The sequence below is a fragment of the Peromyscus maniculatus genome, chromosome 10, assembly GCF_049852395.1.
Source record: "Peromyscus maniculatus bairdii isolate BWxNUB_F1_BW_parent chromosome 10, HU_Pman_BW_mat_3.1, whole genome shotgun sequence".
Taxonomy (NCBI): Eukaryota; Metazoa; Chordata; class Mammalia; order Rodentia; family Cricetidae; genus Peromyscus; species Peromyscus maniculatus.
The window spans coordinates 30,915,590-30,934,071 of NC_134861.1; the positions used below are offsets into that span (position 1 = coordinate 30,915,590).

General features: G+C 41.3%; 1 protein-coding gene across 2 annotated transcripts in view; it reads left to right on the forward strand.

The window, feature by feature from the left end:
• The first annotated feature begins 14,542 nt into the window (after positions 1-14,542).
• Positions 14,543-18,482, forward strand: part of Efemp1 (EGF containing fibulin extracellular matrix protein 1) — a 64,144-nt gene continuing 60,204 nt past the window's right edge. The window contains exons 1-2 of one of the 2 annotated variants that reach the window (XM_006995127.4): positions 14,543-14,959; positions 16,103-16,192. In XM_006995127.4, the coding sequence (XP_006995189.1) occupies positions 16,112-16,192 (81 nt within the window). In that variant the 5' untranslated portion in view covers positions 14,543-14,959; positions 16,103-16,111. Of the gene's footprint in view, positions 15,070-16,102; positions 16,193-18,482 lie in introns of both variants that reach the window. The other variant, XM_015988660.3, reaches the window with a different exon arrangement.

The window sequence follows — 18,482 nt, forward strand, 5'->3', positions numbered from 1 at the left end:
GCCACATGACATGAAGTTAGAACTAACTGCTTAGATAGATATCTGAGCCTTCACACTACAGTATTCCTACAATGTTTCATCCAGTGCTATCTGTAAAAGAGCTGAGGATCCAGAAGAAATTCTTTAAAAACACATAAATGACAATCATTGATAATTTTGTATAGATGCTTAAGTTTTATTTTCTATTCATAAAGCCCAATTACAACATCCATATGTACTTAATAATTTTAAATAAAATATATTAGCCACCTCATAATCACCTAATTAAATCTAATTACCCAGTCAAACACTGGCATATCGGTATAGTAGTAAAATCAATAATTTAGTCTATATTACCACTCATAAATAATTTGGTTATTAGGTTTTATTTTTCACAGAATTTACTAACTTAATAGACTACATAAAGACCAGATAGTAACAAACTTTATAATGATTTTGTAATTTAGGAACACTCTATTAATCAGTTTCAAATGTATAACCAAGAGGTTTCTCCTATAAATATTATTTCCACAAATTGAGTGCTAGCCCACTTAAATGTATTATTATTAATAAATAATATCAAAATACAGCTTCACTATGATTTGCAAAGAGTTTTAGGGTTTAACCATATCTTAAACATTTTATATATTTTCAAATTTCACCATTTTCCAAATCAATTAGAAACTCAAAATAATAAGACATATTTAGAAATGTTCAGTTTGAGAAGTGTAATTGGAAAGCTAAAACATAAGCAAATGTACTTGTAAAAGGAAGTGGCTGACCACTTGTTGCTAATCATTTTTGACAAGGAGACAAGAGAGAGGGAAGTTTTCATGACTGTATTCTCCATGGTGTGTATTCTGAGATTCTTCAGCTAAAGCCACAGCTTCCAACACAAACATGAGCATTCAGTTATTCATCCAACACATTCTCGTCAAGAATCACTCTCCATGACAATCAGGACATAGCACTTCTCAGGAGGAACTTAAGACTCAGATGGAATGAATGTATGATATCAGCTTATCATTACAAACAAAATACAAGCTAGATTTCTTGATTTACCACAATGATATATCCCTTTACTTTATTTTACAAACTGTGTCCCAGGTCTAGATAACTATTATATCTTTCAAATTTGTATTAAGTGTAGGATGAAAAGGGCCAAGGAAAAAACACCCTGCCCCTCACTAGACTGGGGGACCTGGGCCAAGGAAAAACACCATGACCCTGACTTGACCTCAGCACCAAAGCTGGAAATCCTACCAATCCCTGAGCTTGCCCCAGAGTCAGACTGCAGAATCCCACCAATCCCTGAACACAGAATCCTCCAATTTCTGAGTTCTTTGAGCATGAAATCACATCAATTTCCTGAGCTTGCCCCAGAATCAGACTACAAAAATCTGCTAATCCCAAGATACCCTGGAAAGCTCCACGCACCCCAAGAAACCCTATATAAGCACTCTCCCCTGTTCAGTTTGCTGCTGCTTCTCACCCAAGAGGCAGCCATCCTCCTGGATTCTTCCTTCCCAATAAATCTTTTGAGTGAGGTTTGTTGTGTGATGTGACGTTTTTGCTGGAGTGGAGGCAGTAACAAACTTTCCACCACAGCCAAGCAGAGCAGAGCTGTAACAACTTCACTGGGGAAACCCTCCCCTGTGGAGCAGAGCTGTTACACTTGCATTGGGGAACCCTTTCCCTGGAGCAGAGTTGTAAGCTGCTATGCTTACCGTGACTTTGTGGTGTTCCTTGACTCCCAACTGCCAGGATACCTTTCTACCCAAGCTGCAGTGCTTACATTATGTATCTCAAAAGATAATAGTCAGTATTTTAGATCCAATTATGTTCGAAGCAATTGATGTCATTAACACTTAAACATTATCAACTTCTCAATCTCCTTCCATTCCCACTCTCAGCCCTTACTCATTTTCTCCTATGTTCCCTCCAGTTCCTTTGTCAGCTAATTGCACCAACATCCAGCTGGTCTCCCCAGAAAGCAAGCTGAGAATCACCTGTGCTTTCTTCTTCCCACCACAGCCATGTCTTGAGTATCCTTCCTTAACACCTAACCTTACCTCTGTAATGTTTGATGTTGTCCCTACACAAAAATGTCAAGCTGGCTTCCAGATTACCTGGAAAGTCATACCTCCCTCAAAAATTCATTCAGCAATCCTTTTGAGGCAGGTGTGGGATGGACGTAACTGCCATAAAATTCTTCCTAAGATTATCTATTCTGCCTAAGCTATTCTGTCTAGCTGTGGATAAATAAAAATCCACCTCTCCATTACTGTTTCCTCTGTTGCTGTTGAAGGAAATCCCCATCATGACTGTGCTTATAAAACTTAACTTTAGACTCCTGCACCTGAAGTTAGCCTCTCTTCAAAACCACTTCCTTTACTCCTGTGAGTCCCACACCAAGACATCACTGAACACTGGTACATGCTTGTAGTCCTTATGTAAAATATGTCACTTAACCAAATTTTGACTGCCTCCTGGGTGGGGGGTTCAAAAAAACAAAAAAGAAAAAATTTAGCACCATATAACGAACTCCTCTTTTCCTCCTGCTGTCCTCCCTGATGAGTAAATTTTTCTTCATTCCAAACCTACTGTTCTGTTTTTTTTTTTCTTCTCATTGCCGATTTTTCTAATCATTGTTTGAATGGCTGTGGTCATAGTTGACCCCTCTTACTAGCTAATAAGACTGCTTCTTTTGCTCTACATTTTTTGGTACTACCTCCTTCTATAACTAGTCAGTGTTGCTTCTCCAAAAACTAACCAGATTCAGCCTCAAAACATCACAAAAATATTCAGTGGGGGTCTGGGTTGAGATGAGAGCCCACTTAAGTCCTGCTTACATGGCTAAAACAGCTTCTGCTAGCCTTCCCATCTGCTTCCTTAAGCTCCCATTGAAGCAACCATGTCCTACACAGCTCTCAACATCATTGACAATATCCCATAATTCAGTCTTTACCACGTGGCTAGGCTTATCATGGCAATAACATCACTCCTCACCATCAATGTTACTGTTCTCATCACTATGACAAAAATTCCTGATCAAGCCAAATAAAGGAAAGAAGCATTTATTTTGGTTCAAACTGTGGTTCAAGGTTACAGTCGATCACAATAAGGAATGAATGTCAGAAGGGTATGAAGTGGTTTAAGGTCACAGTCCATCATGGCAAAGAGTGCATGTTGGAGGGGTGTGAAGTTTACAGTCCATCACAACAAGGAAAGCATGTCAGAAGGGTGTGAAGTGGTTCAAGGTTACAGTCCATCACAACAAGGAATGAATGTCAGAAGGGGGTGTCACCAGACAGACAGAGAGGAAGCAGCGTGGGCAGTACAGAGTAAAGGTAATAAAGTCATGGACAAAAAGAGGATTGATAAAAATTAATCAATTTAAGTTTAGAGCTAGTTCAATACAAGCCTAAGCTACTTACCAAGCTTTTGTAATTAATAAGAATTCTCTGTGTGTTTATCTGGGAGCTGGCTGGGCAGGATAGACAATTCCACGTCAGATTGATGATCAAGGTTAAATTCCTCTTTCACAAAACTAAAGAGCAGAACTCCTGTCATTGTTGGTATTTCTTGGCTTTTCTCCTACTCTCACCACAGGCATAGAGGGTTACCTTCTCAGTCCCATTTTCACACCCCATGGACTGTCCTTGCAGTTCACAAACCGAGTGACTGCACTAACTGAGGAACTTCCAATAATGCAGGAACAGTTAAATTCACTTCCAGTGATTGCTCTTCAAATCCACCAAGTACTGAATTTGCTAGTCATGGCTGAGTGTAGTATACTATGTTATACAGAATACTGCTGCTCTGTGAACAAATCTGAACAAGTTAAAAAAAAGAGCTCAAATGCACTGGGGATCCAGGGAAACAAAGAACAGAAGGAGAGTTTAGCCAGCATGACTTTAAAACAAGCGTCTGATCATGGTTGTTCTGACTCCTTGCTTTCTGGAACCATTTGTAGCCATCTGTCTGACTCGTGCATTTGGTCTCTACATTTTAAAAATATTTGTCAATTTTATTTCTTGTGGTATCAGCAGTGCCATCTCTGGATGATGGCTATGGCAGGCTTTCACCCCACTACCCCAACAAACCATTGGTAAGGCCCATACATTGCCCCTCCTCGCTTCTGAAAAACTGCTGCTGTCAATCCCATCAGTTGAGAATAAGATCACTACCACAGTTTAAAGTCAAATTTGAAGTAAACTTTAATTAAATACTGGCCAGGTCCACACCCAGGTTCCCAAGAAATGGCCTTGAATCATGTTTTGCCAGGGTTTAAGAAGGCCAAACTAAGAAAGCACATACCCCGGTTACGGGGGAGGAATAATCACTCTTGATTCAGACTTGGTATAACACTCATTTATTCACACAGTAAGATTACAAGCAATATTTATCCCGTCTTCCAAATGGAAGCAGGAGTACCTCTCCAGGTGTACAGGTCCAGACTTGCCAAGTCTGTTCCTCTGGATCTTGGGTCAGCCTTCCTCTGGTCAGCCACGTCTGCACTGGGGACAGGATCTGACGTCTCTGGCAGAGGAGAGTCGTCTCGCGAGGGCATGATTATCTCTGCTGGTCGGGTCTGAGGCTTCATCTTTTATACCCCTTTCTGGCTACATTTCTAGTCTTATCCCTACTTCCACACACAGTTTATCATTACTTCCATTTGTGGTTTATTTACGTCATTCTATTGCTTATCACTCCTGACCAGGGTTGTTCACCCTAGGTCTTACATGTTCCTTACACAAACTCACAATTCATATTTCCCATCAAGTCCAATCAGAGCAAGCATACATCCTGACCTATTTCCTGCCTGCATACCTCCCAGCTACATCCAATCATGAGCAAGCATACATCCTGATGTATTTTCTGTCTGTGAACCTCCTGTCCACATGTGATCAAGCACACCCAGTGCATATGGGTCAAACAAACTTGTTTAGGGAAGTAGAAACATATGACTTGTTATCGCCCATAAACAATAGCCTCCAGCATTTCAGAAACTTTCTGTCCTTAGGCAAGTGGCTTGCAGATCAGAGGCATTTTTGTTTCATGGATCTCTAAGGCATAGTAATTAAAACTTAAAATGTGACTTTGGCTCTCACACTACAAAAGAAGAAGCCTGCACTGGCTTCACAAGATGGAGATTCTGCTGTAAGGAACATGGCCTTGGATTGAAGAACTAGAGAAGTCCCTATCAGGGAATTCCCACAATGCAATCCTGGTCAGATTCGCCTGTTCAGAGTCAAATATCGACCAACCAGGACCACTGCCACTTGTATGATGAGAACTGCATGCTCTGAGCCCTGTCCAAAGGAGGATGAGTCCCAAACGAAAGCTCCACAGCCCATGGTTTTGAGAAGGAAGTTCTTTCTGTTATGTTACTACCCACAGCTACTACTTTCTTGTACTTTATCCAATAATATTTACCTTTCTACAAAGGATGAAATGGGAAGGGCAAAAAGAAAGGTGGGGGAATAAGAGGGAAGGGAAAAGAGAAGAGGAGGTGAGGGTAGAGGAGAGGACAGGACGGGGGAAATAAATTTATTTCTCAACTTCAAGCCTCCAGGCACACTCACACAAATGCATCTTGGCTCTTTTAGCCAAGGCCACCCCAGGGTGGGTGAGGGAGGCACAGCCACCAGGCAGACACAGCCACAGCGGGAAGCAGTCAAGGGGCACCACAGAAAGTCCCTCACACCACGCAGATGCCCCATGCACGGGAAGTTTTATTGGGAGGAGGGGGAGGGGAAGAGAGGAAAGAAGAAGAGAAAGAGAAAAGGGAAGAAAGGAAGAGAGAATGTGAGCACTACCACATGGAGAGGGAGAGGGGGAGAAGAGAGGAGAGGGAGAGGGAGGGGGAGGAAAAGAGGAGAGAAGGGGAGGAGTTTTTTCTTAAAGGAGACTTTACATGAAATGATGTGGTCAGGACGATGGGCAGGTCCCCAAGGGGCAGGTCTGAAGGCTAGCATTCCCTAACAGTATCGACACACATGAGAACATATGTACAAACATACAGAACAGAGAGGAGGGAGAAGAAAATCATTTTTAAAAATTGAGAGGTTGGATGTCAAGAAACTAGTCTAGTGAAAACCTTGCCTTCCCTGCAGAGTCTCAAGGACTTTCCAGGAATTACGAGGGAACACACAAGAGATAGAAAGAAACTGGCATTTACAACAGACCTATTGATTCACTTATTAATGAATTAACTAGTTTAGGAAGTGGAGCCTTCACAACCTAATTTTTTCTTAAGGCCTCACTTTTTAATAACTTTACATTAGGAATTAAATTCCAAACTGAACTTTAGTAGGGCATCTAAAAGATAGTAAAGGCTAACTGTGTGTATCTGAGTGTGATCAGTTAAATCATGAGCCATTTTATATCACAAGTAATTTTAATATAACCTTAATATTCAACAAAAAGGTGAGCATTAAGATGAAGATGACAATATGAAGTGTCTTTTCTATTCATTCCACAGATATTGTTGAGTAGCTACCATGTAGCTGGATTATTCTTTTGTTCAGAAACACAAAAGTAAGATTTTTAATTTTATCCCTCAAACTGCTAAAACACTAGATATTAGTGTGAGCTCGGCCCGGTGTCCAAGGGCCTTGAGAAGCAGAAACAAGGACATAGCACCTAAGCCTGATTGCTAGGGAAGACAGACTGACCGAGTGAGTTGTTTGTCCAAAGGGAGCTGAAGCTCAGGTGAAGACACACTGGAAGAGCGATGGGGCAGAAACCAAAACTGATCAAAGAATTCATAGTAAAGAGACAGAAAAGCAATGGTGAAGCAAAAGCATTCTCCATACGGCTTCTTAGAGGATATTCTCAGCTTGGGATGCTATGAGGATGAAACAGGAGAGGTAGCACCACGCAATGTTTCTGTAAAGGCTAGAAACACACCTCCGTCAAGTGCTCGTTGTATGTTGGATAGATAGATGATGCTAATGAAGTCTAACTTTGTCAAATAGACAAGGAAGGCCAGAAATGAAGAGAGAGGACAAGCAGAGCAGGGCCTCACACACCTGTGATCCCAGAACTCAGAAGGGGGCAGCAAAGGGATCTTGAGTTCAAGGCCAACCTGGGTGCTACATAGCAAGACTGTCTCAAAATAAATAAATTTGAAATGAGTCAGGGGCAGGGAGGGGGGAGACCTTCCACCTAGTCTTTGGCTCTGCCACTAACAAGAAGTGTGAATTTTGACAACCCCTCTAATCTGTAAGCCCCACAAGGGAATATGAGCAAATGGGGCTTCATCTCCTTCTCTTTCCTTTTTACTATAAAGTGAATTCATCTGTTTTTATGCCTTGAAAGTCCTTTCTGAGCCTGTCATTCTTCCAGATGAAGTGAACAAATTCAATGCTGTTTTATAATTCTTCACCCTTTTAAAAATTTACTTTGAAGGAAGCATCTGCTCAAATAGAGATCTTAAAGAGAGAAACTGGAATCCAAGCAGCATCCTGGTCTCTCACCTCCTACATTGAATTAATTAATTTCCTTATTTGCCCCCGTTAATCATCAGTAAAACCCAGACACGCTATTCCTTGGATTTTGTCTGTCAGCACCATACTATAAATTCTAAATTGAAAGTATTTTATTTGGTTTTTTCACATTCTACAATTAGAAAGAAGTTAATACTAGTTTATCAAAATAATTTATATTTTAAATCCCTTAAAGAAGAGTGAGAAAATAATAATGTCCATTCTATTTTAGGCTTTGGTCTCAGGAGTTGAATTGATATAGGTTATGTCATACTCTAGAGGAAAATTATCAATCATTCTTCCTGATGCTATTGCCCATTTTCACAATTATGGATGTCAATAGACATAAAGTCTTTATGATTTTGTTTGGACCATTATTTCCTAAAGATTAGTTTAAATATTTTCAAACCAATTCTAAGGCCTGATTTAACTATAATCAAGATAAAATTTAGTAATCATTAAAGGGCAGCTGAGACACATTTCTGCTATAGTAAAAATCCATAAAAAATGAAGGAAATGTCAATCTTCACAGAATGCTGTTATTGCTGTGTCTGTGTGAGGTGTGCATGGCTCCACCCTCATCTGGAGGTCAGGGGCGACTGTGAAGTCAGCTGTCTCCTCCCACTTCTGTGTGACTTCTGGAAATGGACTCTGGCCATCAGACATATAGCATGTGCTTTATCCACTGGGCCATCTTTCTAGCACCCCATAAGTTATTTAGAAAGCTTTAGTTTGACGTTGCAAAGTAGATCATTGAAAGTTCTAAAAATCAACAAATTACTATGGAAAGGTTCCAAACTGGCAAAGTGGAATAGCATTGATCTAATTCTTTAAATTGCATATTGAGGGGAACTTAGTCATTTAAAAGGGTTTTTATTTGTAATTTCATGCTCAGTAACAACAGTCATCTTGAAACACCATCAACCTGGAGGAGGATTCCAAAAAAGTTAATTCTGAAAGGGGGAGATTGTAGCTGAAAACAAAACAAAGTTTGCCATCTGCATCCTCTGAGGTCACCTCCCAGGATCTGAGAACTTGTTAGAAAGCAGCCTTCTGCAACGCTTTACATCATATGTTTGCATCTCTCCAAGGAAATTCTAATTACTGGTTCCAATCATTTCTGATTGATTTGACTTTTATTTGTCCAAGATATTCTTTGCTCTATGATGAAATCAAGCCTCTAATAAAATTCCAAATATTTCAGAACAATTTACCAACTCCAGATGACTGAAAGTTTTCTTATGTCCATCTGGCATTCAGGAAGAGAGTTTCACAGAATAGATTCTGAAGAATGATACATCTGGCAGTCACTAAAACAGAGGACTCACCAATGACATACTTGAAGTCAGTTAACCTTGCACAAATGCAAATTTGTCAATATTCTTCAAGGCCCACGCTTCAATACAACCATCACTCATTTTAGTGAGTCCATCTTTTTTTTTTTTTTTTTGAGCCAGATTTGAAGAAAGCTTTATTAAGCACTGGCCAGGAGTATACATACTGGCCAGGGAGTCCATCTTCTAACACAGGGGTTCATGTTTAGAGGACATTTTGGAAATCGATTACATAAACACACATTATCTTCAGTGAACATACTTAAAATTATTGGCAAGCCAAGAATCCTGGCATTACACTGTAACTGGGGAGGTGAAGGCAGTGGGATCAATAATTCAAGGCCATCCTTTCTGACATAGCAAGTTCAGGACAAGCCTGAGATACATGAGACCATGTCTCAAAAATATATATTATATAAACACAATATATGTTTATGGTGTGTGTGTGTGTGTGTGTGTGTGTGTGTGTGTGTGTGTGTGTGTGTTCTATGTAGCTCTGGCTGGCCTACAGATCAGGGCCGTCTTACCTCAGCCTTCTGAGTGCTAAGATTACAGGACTGTGCTTCCACTTTGCTGTGTTCCATTTTGTCTTTGGGGTTTTGGGTTATTTTTTCTCTTAAGAAACTAATTAGATCTGCTAAAAGTTCACTTAAATTATTCCTTTCTGTTTGCTTTACACAAACTCCAATTCAATGATGAAAGACAAAACAGAGTGGGAGAATTTTAGAACTGAAAACTACTCACCACCACATTCAAGGACTTGCTTGAATCGTAGCAAATATATCAGAAATTCGTATGTGTGCTCATCGAGAGAATATTGTCATAGGCAATAATGTCCAATTTATCTACTCAAAAATATTGAGTTTTTTAAGCATCAATATGAAGCAAAGAAAATAAATAATTTGATCAGCATTATTCTTTCAGGTGATCAATTTTTATCAATTCACTAAGAATACTACTAGACAATAATATATTCTTTCTGTGGCATAATCAGTTGATTCATCCAGTTCTGACTACAATTGTTCCTTCTCCTGTACCCATGTCAGAGAACATACTTTTATGAAATGAGAGGGTATCAACATTGCCTGGTTTGGCTACCTGCCATAACTGTCAGATAATTTGATAATTTTTGTCTTGGTCTCTAAGACTCCAGAAATAACCACTGTTGTTCCTTGTTGGACTCCATTAGCTCATATCTTTATGGACTCCTCTTAGAAATAAGACATACTTACAGGACAGATTTGATCCAAACACATGCTTCAACAATTAGAATCTTAGAGCACACTGACAGTACATAGTTCTCAGTATCTATAAATCTCTGAAGCTGTGAACTCTTCCCACCAAACAGAACTTGAAGCCTTTAAAATTCTCAGCTTCTCCTGAGCTCAGAGCAATTTTATCAAGTTGAATTTATTGCATTGTCCAAATGCATTCTGCTCAATCCTGTTCTTCCAGCCTTAAATCCCTGCAGTTGATAGAGCTGTATTCTCTGTGGTTGGCTGCTTCTTTATGACCCTCTTGTACTAAATTCCACTGGTAGAAAGCAGGGAGTAATGCAGGGAAGCATTCACAGCAGCACTCCTGACACCGGACTGCCTGACTTTGAACCCCTCACGTGTGACCTGGGCCAAGTTACTTAGTTACCATCTGCCTCAGTTTCCTTTTTGCATAAGAGTATAATGCTAAGAATCTATGACTTGAAGTCTGATTATTAGTTTCTGGGACAGTGGGCATGCTATATAATATTAGTTACTCCTACTTATTAATTATAGGAAGGTAGTCTATCATATGTTTAATTTTTGAAAAGTTAAATATCCAGAGCCTCAGAATTTTAGAAGAGATTTACAGATGTTGAGGACCCTATTCCAAACACAGCTTCATCTTAAGGTATTGCTTATAAGAGATCCACACATTCCCATGACCTAGACAGAAAACCACAGCAGATCAGTGCCCAAAGCCTGCTGCTTCTAAAATACCCCAGAGAGAAGGGGGATACAAACAAAACCATGAAAAAAAATTTAAACATTAATTTATTTTGTCATGCAGTAAAGGAACAGAGCAGTACGAGATAGGACACCATGGTCAACAACATTAGCAACAGTAACATGAAAGTCCTAAAGGCTTTTCTTTATGGACACTTTTAGTACTTGTAAAACATCTGCAATGTAAGAAACATCACCCTGATTGCCTGCCTTTTAACCTCTGAGGAAATCGAGGCTTGCAGAGGTTGAGTTCAAAGTTCACATAACTGGGAAAAGCTAGTCAAAACTTGAATACAGCCCTGCAGGCTCTAAGCTTCATGCTCTGTCACCATTGTCTGGGTTATCTTAGGGTGTGTCTGCCATTCCTCAGCCATTCTATCTGACTGCAGGAGATTTGCTACTATGATTAGCAAAGTCAAGGCACACACTCCCCATTAAGTGTGTGGGCCTGTGGGGGAGAAACCTTATGCAAATCACATAGAGAAGAAATGTTCTACATAAACTATGATGTCTGGATTCAAAGTTATGCATGATCCAGGCAAAGGATAAAATGGCGTAAGGGCTTTTAGGCTACCCAGCCTCAGCTTGCCTGTAGCTTGCAAATGCAGGCGTTGAGACTGGAGGTCTCTTGGCATCATAGCTAGAAGAGCTGTCTTCTGGACCAGAGAAGGGGAAAGGTGTTCTGTGTCCTCGGTGCCACTAGCACACACACACAAAAAACACTACCAAAGCCAGTAAGCCAGTGACTCTGTCATGTTACCAAACCCAGCAGCTGGTTTTTGACATGTTTGTTGTTTTGGTGCTGGCCCATTTCCCCTTACCTACACTGCTGAGCTTAGGGGTCTTTCTTCTGTGTACACTTAAGGACACTTAATGAACAGACCTCGTCAAGGTCTTACACCGCATGCCTTGGTTTCCAAATGAAAGTCAAGAAACTATTCACAGAAGAAAGATGAGGGTCAGTCAGAAACAGCGCAGCAGCTGCAGCCAAGTGCAGACAGTGGACACGGACTGGCTGCCACTTGAGTCTGGGCTGTAATTAAGGAGGAAAGCGATCACCTAGCATTCATAAAGCCCTGGGTTCGTTCCCAGCACCACAAAAAGAAACAAACAAAACAGCTCTTTCTTTCAGTTCCTATTAGTCCTACATGGGATAACGGTCTACCATGAAACAACACCAATCAAGCAACATCACTGGTCGCTTCACATCTTCACTAGTCAGAACACTGCCAGGACAGGGAGCAATACCTGAATAAGGTCCTGTTCGGGTGGGGCACCAGATGTTCTGATATCTAAAAACAATTATTTTCTATGTTTGATATTTTTCATGGGTTTCTTGCTCTAGCCTCAAAACAACCTCAAGGGGCCAGTAAGATGACTCAGCTGAGTAAAGGCACTTGCTGCCAAGCCTGACAATCTTGAGTTCAATCCCTGGGGTCTACATGGTGAAAGGAAAAAAGTGACTCCCACAAGCTGTCCTCTGGCTTCTGCACATGTGGCATGCATGAATGAGCATTTGAGTGTTTGAGTGCATACACACACCACCACCACCACCACCACCACCACCACCACCACCATCATCATCATCTTTAAAAACCTTAGGAGACTGAAAGAAACTCTGTCCTTCCATTTGACAAATGCATTAACATTTTCGAAATGGTAAGGTTTTTTTTCTCAAAACAGATTTTTGAGTAGAAAAAGGGACAAAATATTAAAAGGTCATAAACTTCATCAAAATTGAAAACATTGACTCTCAAGACATAGTGGTAACACATTGAAAAGACAAGCAGAAAGTGTTCAAATTGTATCTGACCAAGGACTGAAAAGATGACTGAAAAGCACTTCCAGGACCAATAAGACAAAATCAATACAGAAATCAACAAAAGATTTGGACAAAATATTTAAAAGGAAATTTTACCATAGGCAAATGAAAAAATGCTGTGTTATAGACATGAGAGAAATGCTATGTGAAACTGCACAGATACAAGTTAGCCACCAGAAGGAATGACTAGCTTTGCAAATGCAAGAACCAAGTGTCAGTAAAGTCACAGAGCAAAGTGAGAATGGAAAATGGAAAATGTTGTAACCATTGCTTATAAAGGTAAACATACAATTCCACTCCTTAAGTATTTACCTAAAAGAAAACTGCATACCTACTCAAAAAATTTTCAATGAGTGCCCAAAACAGCTTTATTCATGAACAACCCAAAGAGCCATCAAAAAGCCAACAGAAAACTCGAGATATAATCACACAATGGAATGCCACACATCAATGAAAAAAATGATATTCTGAGTCCTTAACAAGGCTTCATCTCAAAAGCATGCTAAGTGAAGGAAACCAGATCCAAAACAATTGTATGCTTCATGGTTCTAGTCACATGAACTTCTGAGATGAACAGCTGCAGGGGAATAGGGGTGCACACAGAGAGATCAATCAAGAGTTGTAGTAATCCAGATGGAAGATTCTAAATCAGGGTGGCTGCAAAGACAGCAAGAGGCCGTCCAGCTCTGAGTGTATCTCACAGGGAAGGTCGGTGCAGGTTTCTGAGAACCGAATGAAGTATGCTTGCAGCAGAGAAATGAAGGGGACAGACAGATGTGAGCACAAGGAGGGAGGGAATTCCTCCGGATTGAAATGGGGAAGCTGGTGGGTGGAGCAGGCTGCAGGAGTGGATGAGGCCACAATGTGTTCAGTCTGAAATGCCCATCAGATGTCTAAATAAAGGTGGCAAAGCAGCAGCTGGGTGTGCAAGAAGATCGCTGTACTAGAGACAAACAATTGGGAGCCTTCTACCTTGTTGTTCCAAAGAAAAGGCTGGGGAGAGTTTAAACAAGAGAGCTGTTTTTATTTTACAGAAAAGAAGAATCTACTTTTTAAAATAAAATAAAAAAAAAACTCAGTTTGGATTCACTGATGACAAGTGGGGTCAGGAGAACTTACTAGAAACTTACAGCAAAAGTCTTTGCTACAATCATCAAAGTCTTGCACACTCAATGTGTTCTGAGGACCATCTCAAACTCCTCTGGTCCTGTCCAGTGCTGGGTGGCTCATCATCACACTGCTACCTAGACATCGTTGTCTGGGTAATCCTACCCCAGAGACAGAAGAGTGGCAACCCCCCGGCAGGGCTCTCCGGTGGTCTCTGCTAACCCCCTGCTTCCTCAGTTTCTGCAGTCTACTTCTGGACAAGCGTGTGGGGAGCCCCTCCAAGTCATCAGGTCTTATTACTTCTGAAATTCATTTGGTAACTTGGTTCTTAAAAGGCACACCCAAAAGGGAACTACCAACTCTAGGGCTAGAGAAGCTATCATAGATCTGTGTGGTATGACTTGATAAAGTAGGTTTAAAAAAATCTCTCTTCAGATTCCTGAAATTCCACTATTATGAGAGATGGAAGCAAAATGCCCTTTGCTTAACTTAACTTTGGATGAGCAGTATTGGGGAGAAATGAGAAACTTTACATTAGAAAGGAGGGGAGTTGATAGACCAGCAACAACACACACACACACACACACACACACACACACACACACACACACACACACACACACACACACGACAAGGTGAGGGCAGGGGACAGGCATGCATTCAGGCAGGCACACATTTAGTTTGCATGAGGGCCCACTCCCAACACGGAGCACCTAATAGGCCGGGAAATGAACACATTCATTCTCACCATTCACCATTTGAGGAAGCCGACTCCTCCCCCCGCCAAAAAAAAAAAAAAAATTTAAAAAAATAAAAATCTGAAATGAAAAGCAAAGGACCAGCTCTGTGAATAACCTTAATTTACTTTCTCAGGAATCACTTGTTGAGATTTTTTTTTTAAAGCCATTTCTGTAGAACCTAAAAAGCTCTATGGGAGTGATATTTGGGCATCACATCTCAAATTCTTGTGAATCAGGGGACTGAGGGGCCTACCGCAGAGGACAGCTGGGCACCCCCAGACCCCAACGCCTAGAGGCGCGCTTTCCCGCGGGCTCACAGCCTGGGCTGGGCGCTTGCGCCTCCCTCTCTCTCCTCCGCCCTCCTTCGCCCTACTTCTCCTCCCTTTCTCCTCCTCCTGTGGCTGCTGCTGCTGCCAGACCTCGCCATTTCAGACCCACCGGGCTGCCCTCCCCTGCGCACTCCTTCGCTGCCAGGGCAGGAGAGCAGCGTGGCCACCCGCAGGTAGGAGCCCCAAGCCCAAGTCGCAGGGTGCGCGCTGCACCCGCGGAGTGTGGTGGGGTGACCCAAGAACTGTCTGAGTCTGTGCAAACCGGTGGAGGAGAGCGGTGGAGGTGAGGGTCTGGGAATGAAATCTGTCAGCCTATGCCACTACTTGGGTGACATCTGTTAGGATGGGCAGAGTGTGAGCGCTGACTACCAACCCCGAGAACTTGGCTGGTGACCGTGGTCTTTAGGTTCAGTGACTGATGTGCGAGATTTGAGAGGCACCTGGATTGCGCAGCGGCTGGTTGGAAGCTAAAGCGCTCAGCGACTCCAGCTGACAGGAGAACAGTAGCTTACACCTAAGAAAACGGAGCTCAATTCCCTTCGGGCACCAAGCCAGCACCCCAAAACTGGTACCCAGTGCTGCGGTGCAGTCTGATGTCCGACCCTAGGCAGCCTAGACCCTGTGCATAGCACATTTTGAGACCAGGGAACGAAGGAACAAGGGATCAGTGACTTTGAGCTGCTGATCTCCGATACCCTGCGTTTGGAAACAAAGTTGTGCTCCTAGAGCGCGGGTGGAAATGGAGGTTTAAGGGAAGAGTACTGGAGAAGTCGCTCTGCGGTGAGAGATATTCTACCAGAAACTTGGAGTTTGCTCTTCTAGTTTTGTTTGGGTATTTTGAACTTTGTTTTTGAGGGAAAGAAAGTCTGAGGCCACGTGATTCATATTGGTTTGCAGGTATTTTTGCTGAGGGGGGACGAACTTCATCAGCTAGAGGTGAGCCATGTGGGTACTCTAAGGTTCCAGAGAACAGACAGATGCTCCTGATTTCCACCTCCGCGGAGGGCCGGGGGTCGCATAGTGGTTTTTGGAATTGTTCATATTCTATAGTCCCTTTTGACTCCCCTTTCTCGGAGCCTGATGTGTAGGCGCGGCATAAGTACACCCTGAACGCCCTTGGTATGGGATGAATGAAATGAATAAAATGAGGTTCTGCAGCGGTTTCTCCTCTCGGTAGCTGGGGGCGGGAGTGAGAAAGCAGATTGGAAGTTGGGTATCTTGGGCTCTCCACCCTCCCTTTCCTGCTTGTTTCTTCACTGCTAAAGTTTTGATTTTCCAGGTGGCAGACACTAAACATATCTTTGTGTTTCCCCTAGAAAGTCACGATGTTGCAAACACTTTTCCTGACTATGCTGACTCTGGTGCTGGTCAAGTCACAGGACACCGAGGAAACCATCACATATACGGTGAGGGGTGATGGAATTTGAGATGAGTGTACTGAGTGGTTGTCTATGACACAGACTTTACCTGCCTCTGCCAGGGTAAGCAGGCTGTGCTCTGTGAAGCAAAGTAACTTAAACAACACTTTAATATGACTCAGATTTAGGATTCCTGATAAACTGCCCTGAGTCCTTTCAAAGGTGCATTCAGATCACAAGATGAAATGGGGATCAAACTAGAATGAGTTGTGAAATTAGACCCAAAATGAGCACTTTAATATTCAGTTCTGTAAAAGCTACATGTTTCTGTGACACTCAATGAACTGATGGGTTTGAGGAACCTGGAAGCCTGGGTACATGCAGATAAAATCAATGCATTCAGAGTAACACTCAAGTCAAATAAGAATGTATCATGTAAGGACACTGTCTCATCTGTGCCTGTGGCCTCTGTTCTCATGAAGCGATCTTTGCTGAATCCATGGAGGCTCTCTACTCATGTAAAAACTCTGGAGATAGTTTATCAGTCAGTAGGATACAGCACTTGCTAAAGTGGATTTAAAATACACTGTCCTGGTCTTGCAACTTCTATTGGCATTTCTGGCATTTCTGAGTCAAATTTGGTCAATTAATTAGTTGCATCAGAATAACCAATGTTCAGTAACATATTAAAATACCATCTGACCCCTCCCATGCCCAGTGTGTGAGGAAAGAACAGGCCAGTGCTCACCTCAATGTGATGAGGTGCTGTGTCCTGTTTTGTGGTTTCTAACTTAGTGTTGTGAGATGAATGACATGTGTCCTGAGTGAGTATATGAAAAACACATTTTTCTACTTCTTTCCAATTTTTAAAATTAAGTAATCCTACTAAAAAGAATGCAAATGTTTTTAGAATAAAACTCAGAAGTGAGCTAATATCAATTACTAATAATAAACATTATCTCTCTTTTGCATTATGTTATCTCTAGAGTATTGTCACCCATTCAGCAGATGTTCCCTTCTGCTGTTCAGGTCAACTGTAAATAAAATTGGTTAGTGAAAATACTGTGTTAATTTAACATTAGAATAAAGAAAAATGAGAGCATGTGCTGTTTATCTTCAAATGAAAATGTTTTGTTACTAAAGCTAAACTTACTACCTTCTCAGTGAGCTATTGTTCACCTAATAAAAGAGTTTGTTCCTTTTTTTCTGAGACTCTGTCCTAGAAATCACTGTTTAGCCTGGTCTGGACTTAAATACATAATGTTTCCATCTCAGGCTCCTGGGCAGATAGTACTGCTTTTAGGATTGCTTATCTCATACTCCTCTTTTTCAAATCGCCTAAATCTTATTTGATTTTAGCAGAAAGCGTCTATTGTGGATTAAGCCCTACAGTCTTAGGATTGTTATTATGAAGGTCTTCCAGATATGATGCCCTTTTTGTGCTGAGATATAATAAATTAAGTCTATTCTTTTGTAAGATGTGTAAATGACTAATAACTGATGGTTAAAAGACCAGAAGTGACTAACCATGTTTAACCACCTCAGTGTGAACATATTTTTTTGCATCCTAGCAGCCAAATGTGAGGTTTGTGATGCTATCCTACTGATAGTGAAATTGAAGAACAGTAAGGTTATCCACTTGATTTAAGGCTAAACAGCCAGCAAGTAGGGGAACTAACTTCAATCTAGGCTGGTTTAATAGTAGAGCCACATTAAATGTGCTAATGTAACATGCTAAATACCTAAAATAAACTGCAAATCTTCCTTATTCATCACACAATTATTAAAATGAGCTGCCATCTTGGCATGCTTTGAAAGATTGGTGTCTATAAAACATGCAATCTTATATTTCCCTTTCATATTAGAGATAGAGTTCACTAACCTATTATTGGACAAATATCTTCATAAACAACTCTCTCGCTATCAAAAGAAATTAAGGCTATTTGTTTACTGAGAGAATTCAGCCTTCTATATCAGGGAAGATACTGTTGAAAACTACAAAACTTCTAAATAATATTGTCATGGATTTTACAAATCACCAAAGAAATAGAGCAAAAGTGGTTAATGTCAGTGCTAGTATAAAAGAGAATAGCTTAATACTGGCTCTTGATGGAGGTTCTGAGCTCAGATCATTCTAGAAAAGCCTCTCTTAGCTCCTTGAAGGAGGTTCTGAGCCCAAATTGTTCTAGGAAAGCCTGTCATAGCCCCTTGATGGAGGTTCTGAGCTCAGATTGTTCTAGGAAGGCCTGGCATAGCCCCTTGATGGAGGTTCTGAGCTCAGATTGTTCTACTCAGATTGTTCTAGGAAGGCCTGTCATAGCCCCTTGATGGAGGTTCT